Source organism: Hetaerina americana, unplaced genomic scaffold (assembly GCF_022747635.1).
Source record: "Hetaerina americana unplaced genomic scaffold, ioHetAmer1.1.p SCAF_2, whole genome shotgun sequence".
Lineage (NCBI taxonomy): Eukaryota > Metazoa > Arthropoda > Insecta > Odonata > Calopterygidae > Hetaerina > Hetaerina americana.
In genome coordinates this window covers 109556809-109577313 of record NW_027286763.1, presented here as the reverse complement: position 1 = coordinate 109577313, position 20505 = coordinate 109556809, and the positions used below count along the sequence as shown (strand labels likewise).

General features: G+C 35.8%; 1 protein-coding gene across 1 annotated transcript in view; it reads left to right on the top strand.

The window, feature by feature from the left end:
- The window catches only part of Khc-73 (Kinesin heavy chain 73), a 171994-nt gene that overhangs the window by 109165 nt on the left and 42324 nt on the right, over positions 1-20505 (top strand). Inside the window, exons 4-17 of the mRNA XM_071585636.1 lie at positions 3974-4098; positions 6483-6626; positions 7353-7600; positions 7734-7848; positions 8570-8870; positions 9231-9446; positions 9601-9749; positions 10229-10487; positions 13235-13375; positions 14008-14182; positions 15000-15162; positions 15369-15539; positions 16201-16524; positions 19101-19244. Of these exons, the coding sequence (XP_071441737.1) occupies positions 3974-4098; positions 6483-6626; positions 7353-7600; positions 7734-7848; positions 8570-8870; positions 9231-9446; positions 9601-9749; positions 10229-10487; positions 13235-13375; positions 14008-14182; positions 15000-15162; positions 15369-15539; positions 16201-16524; positions 19101-19244 (2675 nt within the window). The remainder of the gene's footprint in view (positions 1-3973; positions 4099-6482; positions 6627-7352; positions 7601-7733; positions 7849-8569; positions 8871-9230; positions 9447-9600; positions 9750-10228; positions 10488-13234; positions 13376-14007; positions 14183-14999; positions 15163-15368; positions 15540-16200; positions 16525-19100; positions 19245-20505) is intronic.

Here is a 20505-nt window from a genome sequence, read left to right as displayed (position 1 = left end):
TGGGCAAAGGTGGTTGAATTAGACCCAAAGATGGCCTCAGACTACTGTAATGAAGGTGGAATTGTTGTCTGCCAAAATCTGAGCACTGCAACTGAATCTTAGAAATTGAGATAGTGGCTGAAATATGATGAAGGTGGTGCAGCAAAAATTAAATAATTCACTCCTGTGTGCTTTTATCGGTGTATTTCATTTATGAGCAGCCGTGTTTTAATTTGGAACCTAAAGGTTATCAGAGCAGATGTAAATCTCTTTGAGTAATTTGAAAGCTATTATTATATCAAATCCAAGCAACCACACGGAGGAAGAGGTTGATAGGATATCTACATCTACATAATACCCCGCAAGCCGCCGCAAGGGCGTGTGGCGGGGGGTGTTAGGTCACCAACCGTAAAAAGGAACAATACCTCATGCAAAACAACAACATGGGAAATTACACCCACAGCAGCGCACACACTCCTGCAAAAATCCCGTCATCCAACACTCATACGATCAATTAGAGGACATAATCGCGTGTGTTCCTTCAGGGAAACATTTGATAGTGATGGGGGATTGGAATGTGACGGTAGGCAAAGGAAGAGATGGTGATGAGGTGGGAGACTACGGTTTAGGCACGAGGAATGACCGTGGGGAGAAAGCAATTGAGTTCTGCAGAAGACAGGGTTTACTCATCACCACTTGGTATAGACACCACAAAAGGCATACGTAAACATGGAAAATGCCAGAGGGCTCAGAAAGGTATCAGTTAGACTATATTCTGGTGGGGTACAGGTTTCGGAACAGTATGATCAAATTCGTACAGCTCCCGGGAGCGGATGCAGGCTTTGACCACAATTTAGTTGTTGTGAAGTGTAGCCTCCGTTTCAGAAAGATAACACAGGGGTGACGGGTTAGGAAATGGAATGTAGAAGCATTAAATGGATTGACAAGGATGGAGTATCAAAAGGCTGTAGGGAAAATCGTGGATGACAGTAAAGAGCTGAGTATAATTGAAGAAAAATGAGAATGTATCAGAAAAGGGACATTGAAAGCCGCAAAATAAACTATAGGAACCGTTAATGGGAAAAGGACAAGGTTAACATGGATCAAGGATGAGATGATTACAAAGATGAATGAGAGAAGAAAATGGAAGAATCTAAACAAAGAGTTAGGCAAAATGAAGCAAAAAGAGTTGAATAATAAACTGAGGTGGGCAACAAATAAAGCAAAAGAAGCATGGTGGAAGGTGCAGTTCGAGGACATGGAAAGTTTTTAGAGAAAGAGTGAAATTGGGGCGCTATATAGCAAGGTTAAATCACTATCGCGAAGTAAGAAGGGAAGATCTGTGCTAACAGTTAGAGATAAGTTAGGTAAGATAATAGTTGACACAGAAAAGATCCTAGAGCAATCGAAGGAAAATATAGAAGAAGTGTATGTCAAAGAACTTAGGTCGACACGGTTAGACTTAGAGAGAGAACATGATGTAGAGGAAGATGGCAGAGGTCCAGGAATACTCGACGATGAGATAGAAAGGGCTTTAAGGGAGAGGAAATCAAATAAGGCAGAGGGTAGGCAACATACCTGCGGAACTACTTAAAGGTTTTCGAAAATGTGAAAGGAAGAGACTTTATGGACTGATTTGTAGTATCTATGAGGAAGGAATTTGTCCAAAAGACTTTTTGAGATCAGAGTTAGCTCCTATTCCAAAAAAAGTAAAGGCTACACCATGTGAGGACTACAGAACAATAAGTTTGATATCCCATGCAGCTGAAGTTGCTCTCAGGATCATAAACAAAAGGATAGAGAGTAGAGCAAATTATTACTTAGGGGATGATCATTTTGGAAGGGGAGGTGAGAGGTATGCGTGATGCCATTGCAGTAATGAGATTATTAATCGAGAGGAATATAGAACACAACCAGGAGGTATTTGCCTGTTTCGTAGATTTCGAAAAAGCGTTTGATAGAGTGAATTGGGAAAACTAATGAGTGTATTGCAGAAAATAGGAGTAGATTGTACGGAAATGAGGCTAATCCGCAACCTGTACATGTCTCAGACTGCTCAGGTGCGTGTGGGGAATGGAGTGTCTGAATGGGCAGTGTTAGGAAGAGGTGTAAGGCAGGGTTGCCCATTATCACCGTTGCTGTTCAACCTGTACGCAGAGGAAATGATTAAAGAGGCATGGGAAGAACTGGAGGTAGGTATGAAAGTCAGAGGGGAATTCGGTTTGGTGATGACCAAACTGTGATTTATCAGTCAGCCAATGGATTTCAAATTCACTCAGCAAACATTGCTGAGTATTGGAAATTCAGTATGAAAGATATGGGATAAGAATCAGTTTCGATAAAACAAAGGCAATGCGGTTTACCAGGAAGAAAAAGGCTAAGCTAAGCATTGAACTAGCAGGGCAAAAAAAAGAGCAGTAGAACAGTTTATGTATCTCAGAAGTTTTTGGACCAACACAGTCAAAGTAGTAGGGACATAAGGAGAAGAATCGCACTAGGCAAAGAGGCTTTTACCAGGAGGAGGGAGTTGATGGCAGGGACGTTGAGTAAAGATATTAAGAAAAGACTCTTAAAAACTTTGATATGGAGCGTATCTATGTACGGCGCGGAAATGTGCTCATTGAAGCAGGGGGATAGACGTAGATTGGAGGCTGTTGAAATGTGGGTGTGGAGAAGAATGGAGAAGGTAAAATGGACCATGAGGAAAACAAATGAGGAAGTGCGAGATATGGTGGGCAAAAAGAGGGGTTTGTTGGGAGAAATCCATTGGAGGCAGGAAAAATGAATGAAGAGGGTATTGATTGGCAGTGGAATGCTGAAAACTGTAATACAGGGGAGAATGTTAGGAAAACAAGGAAAGGGAAGGAACAGGATAGGGATGTTGGATGGGATGAAGGGAGGAAGGAAGTACTCAGAGATGAAGAGGGACCTGTTGTATAGTAGGATGATGGATTTTGTGTTTTTTTAGTAGTCACAAAATATTTATTTGGTAGTTGTTTCTATCCAAAACCTACCTTAACCAATAGATTACTTAATAATAATAATTATATCAAATCAGTGTTTTATCTTTTCTTACAGTCATGTTTTCTCTTCAATGCACCCATATGTGACCTACAAAATTGTATTTATTAAGTAAATTTTAAGGACATGCAAATTGTAGCAATTGAAAAGGGACGACTCCTATAAATGAAAAATGAGTTGTGAATGATTTGGTTTATTCTGTGGTTGTTTTTCCATAGAATCAATCCAGGTTGTTGCACTTTGAAACATTGATGATTTAATATGAGTCAGCTGTATTATCTCCTTGAATAAAATCAAGGCATCTTATTTTTTGGAGCTTCTAAGTAGAATCTTCATTTTAGGGAAGAGGAAGTGGCCATAGTAACAACTTTGGTGGATTAAGCAGTTAGTTGAATCTAGTTACTTGATTTTCTTGTTACTGAGGCACTTGCATGTCAGTGCAATATTGGTTTAGAAAAAAATTGTATTCTCTCTTATCTGGCTTGATTATTGTTCAAGGCTTTCACTCAGTTGTATAATAGTAAAAATTTCCCCTCCCCGGTCACGGTACAAACGATATTTTACCCACCACCCAGAATATTTAATTTAAAATATATCTCCCTAAAATTAATTTTTATGTATGTTCTTCTGTTTCAATTTCATTTGGTGGGTGATGAATAATACAGGTTGGCGTTTAAGTTGAAGGCCCTTAGTTACGTAATGTCATGCTCCCAAGTAACATGCATATTAATGTAAATGATTTTTCTTAATTATAGCATTTATACATTCTTTTATTGTGAGGCAAATGACTTAATGGGTAAGATGTGTTTATGTCACCTTATTTACTGTAAGATTCTATGAATAATTAAGTGACCAGAATGGTAGAAGAATGATTTACATTTCTTATTTAGTGTCTCTTTTTTCGCAAAATGCAAGCGTATCTGTATTTTCCTTTAAATTTTTAAAACAGGCCAATTATTGTATTTATTTTTAGGATCTGGGAAATCTTACACAATGATGGGAAGTGGTGACAGCAAAGGCATAATTCCTCGCCTTTGTGATTCCCTCTTTGAGCGAATTGCACAGAAGGAGAATGCAGAATTGTCATGCAAAGTAGAGGTGGGTTTATTCAAGTTGCTTTTGAATTTGGTGATGGGTTACCCTTTCATTTTATGCCCATAAAAATGTTTCTTATGTGTATCTTTCACAATATCAATGTGTCACTTTCCCATGAATTTTTATTTAACTAAGAAATTAACTCATTACTTTAGGATTAAATATTGTGTTCTCACTGGAAATTAATGTCAATTTAATGGTTATTGAAAAAATCTTTATGTAATCTTATTTCCATTTTACCATACACTGAGGTCCATTGATGAATGATATCAAGTATATTTAGGTGTAGAAAATTAGCTCATTTCATGAAAGTTATTGATTATCCATTATGCACATTTTTTCTCGTGTGATAATCCATGCAATTGTGGCCCTGCATGAGGGAGTTGCAGAGCAAATGCTTATTAAGGACATCTCGTGAGGACTGCTACGGTGATGAAATGATTGAGAACACCAAAAAGTCAAACAAAATTTTTAATCTTACTCAGGCCTGGAACTATTGCTGTACCCATCTCCGTGGGTGGAAATTAACTAGACCCTTGAAAAGCCAATCAACTTCACCAATCTCTCTTCCTCACAAAATTACTGTGGAAAACATAATGGCATTCCACAACAGTGACAACTTTGTATCTCAATAAGTACAAATTAAGAAAATCATCACTGAGGTTCAGTTGGATCTTTTTACTTGTAGTTTTCGTATTCAATGGGCAAAATGAATAGAAGTGATTATTTTTGATTTTGACAAAGGTTTTGTTGAATTTCAAAATATCACATTTACAAACTGAAAGGTTGCTTGATAAATGATCAAGTGATTAACTGGATTCGTAATGTCATCTCCTACTGCAAACCGAAGGTATGACAGATTATTCCTTTTCAATACAATTGATAAGGGTTGTTTCTCATGGAATTGCTATTCCGCCTTTTCTGTTTGTCATGTATACATTAATTATGAATTCAAGGTCAAACAGTTGCATGAGCATATGGCAGTGATATCATAATTTACTGTAAAGTTGAGCCTTACTAAACATCAACTACTGTGAGAATTAAAGTACTTCCAGAGAGACAACCAATTATGTCAATGGTGCATGTAATAGTGTCTCGAGTCAAAAATAGAATCCCATGGTGTTAACCTAATATATAAACTTCATAAATAAGAACAAACAGACATGCACTACTTAACCCTTAGAAGTGCTCAAATGGGGATTGCTCATAGCTGGATTACTTTCGTTTAACCATAATATTAGGTCTGCCATGGGAAGAAATCGTATGTGGTATTGGTTTGCAGTGGTCATTTGAAAAATGTTGTATTGGTCAAATACACGGTGAAAGTATAGCAAAGAAAATTGAAGGAAGCATCCCATGTTTCTAGTTAGATGTCAAATTAAGCCTGCAATAAGCATGTTTTTTTCATCTCAAAGAAAGCATTCCAGGTTTCCTGAAAGAGATTCCTGATTTGTGATAAACTTGTAAGAAAGGGCTGAAATCATCACAAAATGCCAAAAAAATTAGAATGGAAGCCTCTGGAGATGCAAGCGGTTTGTTTTAGATTAAAATTCAACTATTGTGTTGTTTAAGTTGTGACATTAAGATGTTTAAATATCTATATCAACTGGTGGAGCTGTGAAACAGTTATTTGTGGCACAAAAACGAAGTTTTTACTTAACAAATGTATTTTTGTGTCGTAAATAACTAGCTTTGAGGATGTCAGAAGACTTCATGCCATTGTGGTCATTATCCTTTGCATGAATGTTAGGTGGTATATTTAATTGTTTACATAAATCCTGTGGTGATGTTAATAATTTTTTCAAATGATTGTTTAGACACCATAATAATGTATAGTACAGTTACTTTTTATTTTGTATTTTATTAATATGCAGAATTAAAATAAATATGAATAAAACACATTAGAGGAAAAAGAAAAACGCACGAGAAACATTCAAATAATAAATTTCTTTGACTAATTTCAAAATAAATGTGTCTTGGCTTTGTGTATCCCAAATTTCAAGGTCATATTTTTCCAAGTTTAAGATTATATTTTAATTGAAATTTTTGCATTTGTTATAAAGAAAAATTTGTGCGAAAGAATGTAGAATGTATTAGGTCCTCATTTAGATGTTTTTGCTGTAAAAGTTTTATTAATTTTTATGAGTATATATGAGAATATATGATGGAAAGTAGTTATGGAATAACTGCCTGAGGTAACTTGGCTGAATGTAGGTTTTCGTCAATAAACCTCTGTAATCACAAGAATCTTCTCACGTTTTTCTTAACTGACATCAAATGCTTAAAAAGATTATTTTGATGTAATGATATCATTATCTTCAATAAATCTTTTTTTTTAATAGTGTGATATATTTCTTTAGTGAGTTAATTGTGTTACCTTTTTCTAGGTCAGCTACATGGAGATCTACAATGAGAAAGTTCATGATCTTCTGGATCCCAAGCCTAACAAAAAGTCTTTAAGAGTTCGGGAGCACAATGTCTTAGGGCCATATGTAGATGGCTTGTCACAGTTAGCTGTTACTGCCTATGAGGTAAAAATTAATTGAAATAGATAGCTTAGGACTATAAGTAATAATGTTTAAGGTTTGTTCAGTTTTTGTGTAACATTACACCCCTTTGACTTCACTTGGTTCTTTCTTTTAACATGTTTTACCCCTAATCGCCTTGTTACCTTCCTCTGATTTGAATTCTTGAATTAATACTGCTGACAGTAATTGCAGCATAGTTTTTAGGGATTTTGGTGACACAAATTTGAAAACATCAACTTCACTGGCAAAATATTTAGAATCAGGGCATTGCCTTGTCTTGTCTGGACATATTTTGAAGTTTAACCTCATTTTTAGCTTTAATTTAAAAAGAGGGCAGTCAAAGAAAATGTATTTGTATTACAATTTTATTTGTTATATGATTACGATTTTCATACTTATGAATTATTGCAAAAGTTGTCTCAGTTGTTTAATCCCAGTGATTGATATTTATTTGAAGATTTATTTGATGCACAATGTTTTGAAATGAAACAAACAATGAGATAGCAACCCATTTTCCTAATTGGCTGAGTCCTCATTGCATTAGTTTTATTTTAAGCTTTCTTGAATTCCAATTTTATTAAACTCTTGTCACCTCTCATTTGTCTGTTTTCATTGTAATCAGAGAAGGAGTGAGTAAAATTATAATGATGAACGCAGGCCAATGCACTTAATGGATAGGCAAAGTGCACAGTTTTATTCTCCACTGAGAAAATGAATTTTTCATTCCAGGACATAGATGCCTTAATGGCTGAGGGCAACAAATCCCGCACAGTTGCTGCCACAAATATGAATAGTGAATCATCGAGGTCTCATGCAGTTTTTTCAGTCGTATTAACCCAAACATTAACCGATTCAGCTTCAGGAGTGTCTGGTGAAAAAGTTTCGAGGATGTCATTAGTGGATCTTGCTGGGAGTGAGCGTGCTGTCAAAACTGGTGCTATCGGTGATCGACTGAAGGAAGGATCGAACATAAATAAGTGTGTTGTCGAACACTCCCATTGAATTCTGCACAATGTTATCACAATCATATGTCAAAGCCTACTCTGTAAATGTGGATTATTATTATTTCCTGTCACATGTTCCTGATCTTTTCTGTCATTTTTTTCATAGATCCCTAACGACCCTTGGCCTGGTAATATCCAAGTTAGCTGACCAATCTTCAGGGGGAAAGAATAGGGATAAATTTGTTCCTTATAGAGATTCGGTGCTCACCTGGCTTTTAAAGGTATAGGCATGTTTGTTCTACACCATGTCACTCCTTTTTCAATAAAATAGTTTTATTTTCCTCAATTCAGGCTACAAATGAGCTTATAATTGTTGTTATCTCATAAACACCTTCCCCAAATTAAGTTCATTGTTGAAAGAGATTGCATTTTTTTTTTTTAATTGTCACCACGGCCTTCAGTCTGCAGGGAAATTATTGACTTCCTCAGAGTTTCCACCTGAATGATTCATGAAGCACAATAATCACATTTTTCACTTGTTAAGTTTGCCAAGCACACCCAAGAAAGTTATGAAATGGATTTCATTGGAATTTAGATTACGTCCTTACTTTCACTGATTGACTGACTGACATGCATAATGATTTTAAGCTATTAGCATTTTCATGTGTGGAAATTTATAGCTGAAAATTCTTTCCACCTGACCAGAATTCAAAACTGGATCTTCTATTTGCCATTCAGGTGTATCAATCAATTTAACCACTCGGCTATCCTTTTATTGAAAGTTAATTTCCATGAGGGTATGCTCATTTGGTTAATGCAGCTTGCTTGTTAGTAGTAGAGACCACGGCTTGATTTGGTTTCGTGAAGTGATTTTTTGATAAGTTTTCAGAGTTTTGTTCACACTTTTTTCACTGTTTTCACTGTTCACATTCACACTGTTTTAAATTTCTTTGTGTCATTTCACCGAGAATTGTTGTAATAGAATCTGTTTCCCTTTCTTAGGATAATCTTGGTGGAAATAGTAAGACTGTAATGGTAGCAACAGTTTCTCCATCGGCTGATAATTATGAAGAAACGTTATCAACATTAAGGTATGCTGATAGAGCCAAGAGAATAGTCAACCATGCTGTGGTCAATGAAGATCCAAATGCTCGAATTATCAGAGAGCTGCGGGCGGAGGTCGAAGCATTGAAAGAGATGTTAAAACGTGCCACAGTTGGCAGCCTTGGTGTCGGGGATATAACGATTAACATGGGTGGCACTCCTGCTTTGGAAAGGACAATGGTTGGTGCTCTGGACGATGGTAAGTATTTGAATCAATCGTGTCCAGGTTCACAATAGTAGTGTCATCACAAAAATATCAAAATTGTACACATCATAAGTTTTCAATTATTGCTACATTTACAAAATGTGTAATGTCATAATTGTTATCTTAAAGGTGCCATCCATAACATAAATTTCAAGGAATTTCTTTAATCCTCATATCGTATTGTCTTGAGGGCCAAATGTATATTGGTTATGAGAGGAACAATCTGTACATCTTGCCTGAATCTATTGAATATTTTGATTTGTTTGCATAAGTCGATTTCTTTTTAAAACTTGGCAAGAAGTTGATAAATTTTATGCCTCCTTATCGTTGGAGTAATCATTATTATATTTACAGCTGGAAGGAGAAGGAACATGAGGGAGATGAGGAGGTTAGAGGGGGGCGAAGAGGAGGAAAGTGATCAGGATGATGAGGAAGAAGATGATGGTGAGGGTGGGTCAGCCGGATCATTGGAACGGAAGATGCGCATTGACCTCCACCGCCAGCTCACGGAGAGTGAGAAGCTAATGAAGGAGATGTCGCAGACGTGGGAGGAAAAGCTTCAGAAGACGGGTGAGAGGTGTTTAGATATGCCACAGGCTGATAAATCTTGAGTCAAATATTTTTTGCTTGTTGCAAAGTTAATATCCTGGCTCAATGATCCCTCTTCTTGCCTTTTAAGAGTACTTTGCTTGAGTATGATTGTGTAAATATTTATATCTTACAGAGCGTTTGCAGCACGAGAGACAGCAGGCTCTTGAACAAATGGGAATCAGTGTGCAGGCATCTGGGATAAAAGTTGAAAAGAATAAATATTATTTGGTCAACCTCAACGCTGATCCTTCCCTCAATGAATTGCTTGTTTATTACTTGAAGGTAAAGCCACCTTAATGTGATTAATGATGTATGACTGTTATTTTTATTCCTTTAGCATACGTAAATCCTTAAGGTTTTCTATTTTTTTAAAGATATCTGTAAGAAGATTTATTCAGGAATAGGTAGTTCTCCCTTATCGACTTGTTGCCCTTATTTGCAATTCATGTTGTTTTCTTGACGCCTTGATGCATAGGAAAGTAATTGCAGTCAGCTTGATTAGCTAGTATATCAACTCATGATCAACTTTCCCTCATTTCCGTAAATTAAAACCTTTCCTAACTATACAGGTGATTACTCTTTGATTATAGTTCATTCTGGTACACACACAAATGCATGCTTTTCCTTATCATACATGAACTTTTATTGTAAAACTAACATGGGAAACTCTTAATTTTGATCATTTTACTTGTTTTAACAGCATTTAAGAGAATTTTTCATTGTTTGAGAGAAATGATTGCTAATTATCTGATTTCTTCCAGGATCGAACTTTGATTGGCCGCAGGGATGCACCAGTTGAGCAAGACATTCAGCTCTCTGGCCTGGGAATTGCACCAGAGCATTGTATATTAGAAGTTAATGATGGAGCTCTGCTGATGCTGGCCTTAGAAGGCGCTCGGTCCTTTGTCAATGGTGTTCCTGTCGATCCGGGGACACGCACGGTGCTGCATCATGGGGATCGAATCCTTTGGGGGAACCACCACTTCTTCCGAGTTAACTGTCCTAAAGCATCGATGTCGGGTTAGTTCATGAAATATTTCACTTCTTGCTGAGAAAAGTATAAATAAGAAAGTGTGGGATCAAGAATTATCACATTCATTTAATGTTCACCATGTTTGTTTTAATGCATACCATTCAATGACTCAGATTTTCACATTTCAATTACTGGTATATAGCAGATGTTTCGATTCAGTGTCATCCATTAATGTAACTTACATCATGGTGACATGTGATTTCCATTCCTGGAAGTATTTATGGTAACTCTTCTTGCAACTTTTTCAGTTGCAGCAAAATTTGATGGCATGTGAAAGTGAATGGTTGTCTCGTCTCCATTCCTTATTGTGCTTAGGTGGTAATTATGAATATTATCCAACCAGTTAATGGGCTCTTTGGGAAGCTATCAGTTTATTAGTGAAGTCGGGTGGCAGGCACTGGGAAAGAGAAGTTTTGTGTCAGAGGCTGAAACCACTCACCATGCAAAAACTCCATCCAATCCATGCCTCGAATTCTGGATCTAGACTGCTTAGTAATCATGATAATCCTTTCAGCTTTCATGATTTCTCTTCTCATCGGATCTCCATCTGCCCTTAGTGTGGTATTTTTTCTTCCAAGTCATGAAATCAGTCTATTTTTGGTTTACGAAATGATTTCCGTCTCATGTGACCACCTTCAAGTTTCACTCCGTCCTGATTCAATCATTACACAATTTCCTCAGTCAAATTTCTCCCTGCCTCATGTTTATTTATTTCTTCGGGACGGCACATCACTATTTACTTCAAATTTCTGTCATGACCACATCTTATTCCTTCTGAATCATTCCCTAGGAAAATTACTTCAGTTTTTCTGTCAGAAGATCCAATAATCATTAAATGTCTTGTTATCTGGTGAGTCACAACAACACGTGGAAAGGAGTAGCCATCTATTTTCAATATGTGTGTTGTGTGTCTGCATAGCGTACAATGTTAAGGTGAACAGATCAATAGTATTCATGTGGTTCTAGTCATTCATTCACTACAGCAAGTGTATAGTCTGAATCTTGATTGAAATGTCATAATTATTTTAGACCATATTTGTAGACACTTGCATGCTAAGCATATATTTTGGCAGAGTTCAGTAATGCTGACTCTTGTAACTCCTTCATAAGCCACCTGCGGTGCATGACTGGGCCTTGTCTGGATTATGGGGAATCTGGAGAAGCTGGGTGTAGATCAATGAGGATATACTGTACTTGCGTAAATTAGTATTCTTTCCAAATTACTTGCAACCAGCCAACAGGAGTTCTTTTCATCGCTGGAATTATGAGATTAGCCAGCTATAAACACCCCTTCCATTACTGCCCCTGAAGTAGAACCATTGCTCCATGAATTTTTGTATGAAATTTAATGCATTAATATTTATGCGCTGCAATGAGTAATTAAATGTGATGTGCCACTGCATGATGTGAAATATTTGCTTTTTTCAATTCAATAAATTTTTATTGAAATGTAGGATACCTGGCATGGAGGTGTTTCACAGTACATGCATTAAAAATGATGCCATTCTCTTCTCAAAATATCATATGCTAATGTAAGGTGTACTCTGATTTTCTCCATGGCTTTTTTACAATAAAAACTTATCTGCCTCTTGGCTAAATGCAAAATTTTTAACCAACATTTTATCACTTCAGTGGCTTTCCAAAATGCAGCGTTTGTGATTTCATACCAATATCTGAGGATATTCTGTCCTATGAGAAACTGTCAGGCAAAATTAGATTTTGAGAGAGATTTTGAGTATTGTCACAATTTTCTGTCTAATGGAAACAATTCCCTGTCGCCCAACCAGCCATGGTTGTTGTATACACTTGTCTTTGAATTGGATAACATTCATCTGGAAATGTCTTGTAATCTCTCCGAGTTCATGCACACATTTGTAAAATTGTTATTATGTAGTACCCTGAAAAGGAAATCACTAAATACACATGCTCATTTTTAGGCTTTGAAGTCCAACTTTAATGAGCCTTTAAGTTATTGGTAATGCATGTAAGATAACATTAAAGGAAACATCCCCACAAACTGCGGAGAGTTGAATGATCCCATCTGTCAATATCCAAGACCTTGCTAGGTTATGAGTTAAAATGTGTATTGTGTTTTTTGAGACATTTTGCTAGATTATCATAACTTCGTTTTGCCATTTAAACCATGCATTGATGAGAATAATATACCTGACATGGTTTTCTGAGGGAAAACACTAATTAACACTAACATGTCCATCCTGAATAATTGTGTCGTAAATGTGAGATAAATTAGATTTTACTTTCAAAAGACTCCCAAGTGCATGAACTGGCATTAGTTAAGCCATGGTTTTTGCTCCGGGTATTAGACTTGTAGGAGTCCATGTCCTGAATTCAAGGGCAACTAATTACTGAGGACATTAAAAACTTGTTAATATTGTTGGATTCCATCAAACTCCTGATAATGATACACATTTTAAGATACAGATGCAAAATTTAATGAATCAAATAAGCATGTGAAAGGTTTTGAATAGATTTTCCATTTAGTGTGAGCATGTTGTGTAGTGTTCATTTGTTCCTCACATAAATTAAATTTGAAATTAAATAAAAATTGTTAAATTTTAGGTGTATTTTAATTATGCCATTCAAATTTTCACCTCTGTGAATGCTATGGAATCATTTTCCATTGTTTTCATTCTTGTGTGTGCGCCCAATTTAATGCATTCCTAGCGGAAACTATGTAAGATCTAATTGAAAGAGTGATTCTTTTGATATTCAGGAGCATCGGAACCACAGACCCCTGCACAAACGATCGATTATAATTTTGCCCGGGAAGAATTGATGCTCAATGGAATGGGCAATAACCCTATTCAAACAGCAATAGCCAAATTGGAGAGGCAGCATGAAGAGGACAAGCAAGGTATGAATCCCATTAGCACATGTATGTACTTAAATTTGTAAATTATTTTTCACACGAAAATATGGTAGATGTTGTATTTGATGTATTCAGGCATAACTTTGTGGAAATGCATTATCACTGAAGTAAAAAAAAACAAAACAAGGTATTTGGTGGAAAGATACGTTTTGTTTTTTGTCCTTAAATGGTAGATTGTTTTCATTTCATTCTAAATCAATTTAAAAATTTCTCTTGGACTAAGATTTGATTCAATATTTTATTTTGATGGGAGTAAAACTCATGTTAAAGTAGTAATTTTTCATGATTCAGTTTTCACGCAAATATGATTGATGAAGGCATTTATTATACAAGTTTGGAACATATATATGTTAATCTTTAAAACTTGTGCAGCATATTTTTTTTTTTAATTTTGAAATCAAACTGTTCTCAGAAAGTTATCATCATGAATACAAGAGAGTGGGGGATTGTGAAATAAATCGAAACTTCAGCGTTTATTCAAATGAGAGTACAATTAATATTTCAAATTCAAGTGTCATATGCTCTAAATGTTTTAGTATCATTGCACATGTTGTTAATGTTTATTATTTTTAATATAATCTTACCATTTGCATTGTTTTTTCCTCTTCTTTCCTCAGTGGCGCTTGAAAAGCAGAGGCAAGAGTACGAACGTCAGTTCCAGCATCTTCGAAATATTCTTTCTCCAACGACTCCGTATTCTCCTTATGTTCCTTTCGATCCATTCCGATTAGGCAAGATAACGCCATGCACCCCGACTACTCAGATGCGAGTAGAGAAGTGGGCTCAGGAACGGTAAATGCATGCTTTTTTGTTTTATAATATCGAGTTTCCTTTTCGTAAACAATGACAAATTATTTTTTCCTGATTCACAAGTAATACATAACCGTGTATTGACATGTTTGAATTGTGTGAGCCTGTAAAACTGAAATATTTAGGAATTTTCAAGTATGAAGATGGTTTGTATGTTTTGGCCGGTTTAGTGGCAGACATTGAAAGAAATTAGATTTGCATGGGTCAAACCCTGTATGTTGCTTTATTGCATGGTCCGAGAAATTTACCAATTTTTTTCATGGAATTGGATGTAAAATTGGTCCTTTTAAAAATATTCTCTCTCCTCCCAGATTCTCTTAGACTTTTTCACCAGTACTTTGGGAGTTTTAAATGAATTTTGATAACTGAATCAAGACCAAACAACTGGAAATGAGGCTCAAAGTCAAGCAAAAATGGTATCAGTTAAATGCCATTACTTTAATAATTGGAAATTGAGTCTACAAGTTTTTGCGCAAAGGACTCATTATTTATTTCAGGACTTGGAATAATCCCCCTTAATTACTGTCCACTTGTATATTTGCATGTTGACTCTCCCCTGTTTTTCATGTATTTCAGCCTAAAAATTCAATGCGTATTTAAGTTAGTAAATAATGATATGTTTCTTCAAACCAAAAGCTCTACATTTTAGAAGTAACTTTTCAGTTCCTTTGATTTTCATTGTTGTCATAGCATAGTGACTATTATATCTTGGGCATTTAAAGCCTGAAAAAATGTGAACTTATCATATGATCCGTTGTGGTTTTTTAAAAATAAATTGTCAATTATGTATTTTTACTAGTGATGAGATGTTCAAGAGGAGTTTGGGTCAGCTCAAAGCCGACATTGTGAGAGCCAATGCCCTGGTGAGAGAGGCAAACTTCCTTGCTGAAGAAATGGGAAGGAAAACGACATTTGGGGTCACGCTGCAAATCCCTCCGGCTAATCTTTCTCCAAACAGAAAGGTATGAGAGTAACTCAAATATTGTTAAGGATGCATTAAAAATTTTAATCATGATAATATTTGCTGGATTTGAATGATAAGCATTTTAATGATAATTATTTCCAAATGGATTTCCTAACATTTGTATAAAACTTAATTGGTTTTTGTTTCATATTTCTTTGATGTGGAACAAAATGTTTATGATGTGTCGTTCCACTCTTCCAACAGAGAGGAGCTTTTGTAAGTGAGCCTGCGATTCTCGTCAAGCGAAAGGGAATGGGAAGCCAGGTTTGGTCCATGGAGAAGTTGGAAAATAAGCTGATTGACATGAGGGAGCTGTATGATGAGAGTAAAGAAGAGATGGGAGCTGGGAAAATTCAAAGTTGCTCAATTACCCAGGTGAGTGAAAATTATTGTTTGATGGCTTGGTTTATTTAATGCATACACCAGCTGAGATGAAAGTTATAAAAAAAAGGAACCCCTATCATAGCACACATTTTATCTTGTTTAATGGTAAATATTTTGAAGCGGAATACATTATTGCAACCATTTGAGAACGTTTGAAATACAGTGTGATTAAATATTTATTTATGGAATATGATAATTCAAACTGTCAGAAATCACTTAAGAACATTGAGGTAATAATTAGAATAGGTTTGATATCACCAGAGACATTTTGTCATTGTTGAGTGGAAAAATTCACAACTTACCTGAAGATTAAAGCTTTCGTGCAGTAAATGTATAAGAAAATCTCATTCAGAAAACTTCATTTCATTGTAAGCTAGAAAGCGATTTTAAAAGATCTGAAATCGGATCATTGTCAGAGGTGATAAAGATCTTTGTGGGTTCCCTTGAGGATGTCACAGGTTGAAGTTAGAATAACAGCTAAGCTCGTCTTTATGAATTTATTTTTAGATGCATGACTTTTGCTGTAAAATTTATTATCTCTTCTAGTCAAAGCTGAATAAAATAAACCATTAATGATTTTGTGGCTTCCTTGAGGTGAGCCGTAATGTGTATGTACTTCCATTAGGCTAATCTTAAATCATACGTTTTTCAGGAAGGGGAGGCAGAGGAAGGAGAAGATGGTGAAGACATGGGTGGTAATTGTGGTGATGAAGTGCTCAGTGAATCTTTATCTCGGGGAGAGAGAGTTAGCAATCAGAACCAAGAATCGGACATGTGTGGTGATGGGGGTGGCCAGGATGGTAGTATAATGGGCGGTATAGTCTCTAAAGAGCTGGACCCTTTCTACGAATCCCAGGAAAACCATAATTTGATTGGGGTAGCTAATGTGTTTTTAGAAGTGCTCTTCCATGACGTGCAGCTTGACTACCACACACCCATAATCAGTCAGCAAGGAGAAGTTGCAGGGAGGTTGCAGGTATGTCTAGCGAAGACTTTACTCTGGAGTTTGGTAGGCTGTGGCTGTTGCTAATCACATGTATTGAAATTATGATTGCGTGCTATTGTACTCTTGTATGATGTATAGTTCTTGTACTGATGTGTGATCCATGATGCATAGTTCTTTGAAGTGGGTTTTCTAACCACTATTTTGCTCTGCACTGCATTTATCTTTGCCATTGAAAAACTTTTAAATACCATCTAACATCTGGGTATGGTTCCATGCTTGTCCCAAGTTGAAATTAATTCATTATTACTTAAGTATGTATTGGAGTCCATTGCATAAGGTGTATTTCAATGTAAGGGTAAATCTTAATTTATGTCAAAGCTGAGTTTTTGAATTCACCATATGTATGAAAAGTGCAAAAAGCAAACAATGACAAATACGTATAGAATTAGGAGAATCACCGACTTCAAGACTTGCATGCCTGACTTGCAACAATCTGAGGCCACCCCAGGTGTTGCAGTTAGTGATTACATATTATATATTGAGAATAAGTTAGAAACAAGTATGGTTATATGCCTACAGGTTATACATGACAAAGACGGCGTACGCAATATGAATCTTGTATCCCACAGATGGATGCAGTGGTGGAATACAAGAGAGGACATGCTCACTATGAAATGGGAACAGAGACGCATGAGATCAATTCTAAATAGCGATTTATCCAAGTGTTTACTCACTTGACTTAGCATAATTTACAGAAATGCAAAAAATCTATAGCAACCAAGCTCTTAAATCTCCACTTGGCGATAGAAATTCTGCAGGAGTAAAATGCATCCCGATTCTGGCAAAAGCTCAAAGTTAAGGAACAGCAATTTTGGCAGTGAAGAAATGAAAAGTGAAGATTAAAGCAAAACACATGTTGGGGGGATATTATTAGCTCTCTTGAATTATGTGCAAGTATTCTTGACTCGTGTTTGCTGGGAAATACTATCCATTTCAGGCATGCACAACATCTTAGTTTTATCTCTCAGCTCACTTCCCGTGGGCTCTATAAATGAAGTCATCCAAAGTGATGGGAGTGCTGCATCAATATCTCCCATTACAAATGGCCCCAATGTATCTGGTTTTAGTGTTGTTATCATTTTAGTGTTTGGGAGTCCAGCTGCTTAGTAGCCTGTTTCTATGTGCACATTCCTCTTTACTATATTTATCTGTATCCCTGCAACTTTAAATTTGCCATAGGCTTTCATTTCCTCAGATTATCTGGTTTGGTCTCTCTTGGAATATGGTCCAAATATGCCTAACTGCTACTATGATGTATACTATATGCTTACAGTAAAAAAAAAACCAAAGCAATTTTTTAAGCCTGCTTAGTTAGCTACCAATTCAATAGTCAACAGCGCTTGCAATGAACTGATTCATATCTTAAAGTTACTTTCTCATCCCAGGTAAACTTCCCTTTTCTCTCTGGATGTTGAAAGTATATTAATATGTTCTTTTGTATGAGTATTAAATAATCACGTCCTCTAAACAGCTGTCACTAATGACATTTAGGCCCGGTTTTTTATAATGTCTCGTTAAATCAATCATTATTTAATGTTAGCAATAACATAATGGGAGATTGCCAACAAATCCAATTGTATGCAGAAATAAGATTCCTCATTGGTGAGTGTAAACATTGTAACCATAGTAAAATTGTCTTTAAGTTATTGAGCTGTTTAATGGTTGGATTCAAACTTAACTAGCGGACACAAAACTGAGTTTTGGCCTTAACTGTAGGTTAAAGTTGACCTTCAGTTTCAAAAATTAACCTTCACAACAATCAAACCTGGTGACCTTGGGATCCCTTCATTCAATGACAGGAATTTTGATTTCTTTCTTTTCTTCCAATAAATATTGTAAAAAACATGCAGATAATCTATCTTGCAATGTCAAACTTGATTGTCTGATAAATTTGGATTTATTCAATTCTTCTTGAAATTTCTTCAAGGACTAAGTAATGAAATAATTCTTTGTGATGTGATATTTTTCAAATCCATGATGTTATATTTACACTCGATTCAAGTCTCAGTCAAGTGACCCACTTGGCTGGTCAATTGGCTTTTTTTATTTTCAAAATAGAACGTATGTGTTAATGTTCATTTTTAGCAGTTGGCAATTTGTTTAAAACTCCTTTGCAATGTGAAACGATGGGCGAAATTTGTGACTATAGTGCACTCAACTAGTGTTATTTCATTTCCATTGGGTAATTTTGTATTTGAATGTTTTGAAATGGGAAAATGGCATGCCAAATAAATAATATGAGCATTATTATTATTTATGGAATTAATACTATGTTCATTCCATTAGCAAACTATATTTTTGGTTCACTGTGCTTGTCATTAGCAAGGTCATGATTTCATAGCAATTTGCTTGTTATTATGAAGTCATTTGAAATGTTGCTCCATTTAAAGAATGTGCCACAATTAAAGAAATTAATGTGCCTACCAATTTAGATTTAATATTATTTGTGAATTATTAATATATTTGTATCATTTACATGCTAAATTAGTTCTTTGTCATTCTGGTTCAATACTTAAATGTAAAATAATTGGTTTGATGTTGTCTAGGTTGAACTCAGTCGGATTGGTGGAATATTCCCTCAAGATAGGATGTGTGAGACTGCATCAGACAGCTCTGGAGATAGCAATTCCAATAGCTCCAGCAGCAGGGAGGACGACAACTACAATGGAAATAATCAGATCACTGTCCGTGTAAGAAAACTTTATTCACATTTTTATCATAATTTTGCATCTTTAACAAATAGGGCAAGTAACTGAATTGGAGGGATAATCGTGGAACAGATTTCGAAGGTATATGCTTCTGTTTTATATACAATTATCTCTCCACAGATTTAATTATATTTATTGAGTTTTGTCAGCATGCAGTATAACTTCATGAACAATAAATCCAGCGCATAAAAATCTGAATTTGTCCACCAGTTGAGAAGTTTTTGTGTATGTTTTAATTTTGTTGCTTGAATACTCCTCACAGTCAGTTTCCCAATGGGAAGCATTATCAATAATATTAAGGGGATGTAATAGTTCATTGGGCAGAGTGCTGGGATACTGAACAGAGGGCCCAGGGATGCCTCTTGGCAGCCTCAGCTTCATCCAAACTGTTTAATTTTTCAAGTACCAGATCTTCCTGGGAAACTAAAAGTGGCTCAGGGAAAGACACTGGCCCCCCTTAGCACCCTTTTGACGTGTGAATTTCACACGCTTTCATACTTAGTACTAGGCAAGCTCTACCCTCCCCTAGGGAACCAACCTTCGGGTTGATAACTGTGTTTTTTATAAAAAATTAAGTAATCATCATTAATAATAATAATCATCTAACACTTGGGGAAAAGTCTCTTGGGTATAGAAACAAAACATATTATCCAAAATGTGCATTCCATTATTTTCATGTGATGTGTGAACAGAGGTGGTGAATTCATATTGGCTAAAATCTGGAACTGCTTGAATGGCCCACATCATAACTAATATAAGAATCTTGAATATAAATTGTTAATTGAAGTTATCCTCAGTGAAATGATCGTATTTAATTTATATTCACTCTTAACAATCCCATCGTTAACAATTCAAAATACTTATTCATGTATGCACATACCTTCCACACAATGCCCATTTGGAAATTAGAAAAGGCTACATTTTTGGTCATTTCAAGAAACTTTGTCCATTTTACTAATTTTAAAGTTGCATAAATTTACAAATTTATGAACCTGGAGATGCAGGTGGCCAATTGAGACAGTTTCATTCATCAGCTGGACAACAAGTGGTAGTATGCTATTGATTATATGAGGGACATGTTGATTAAATTTTATAGTAATCTGCTTAGAACAATGTAAGTCATTTTGAGAAAAGTCTGGTAGAGGCCTACATGCGGGCAGCATTAGGTCATTAAATCTGGCGGTGTACATTACAAGCAGGAAGTTAATCAGTTTCAGGAATGTGAGACCATATCCCCTATTCA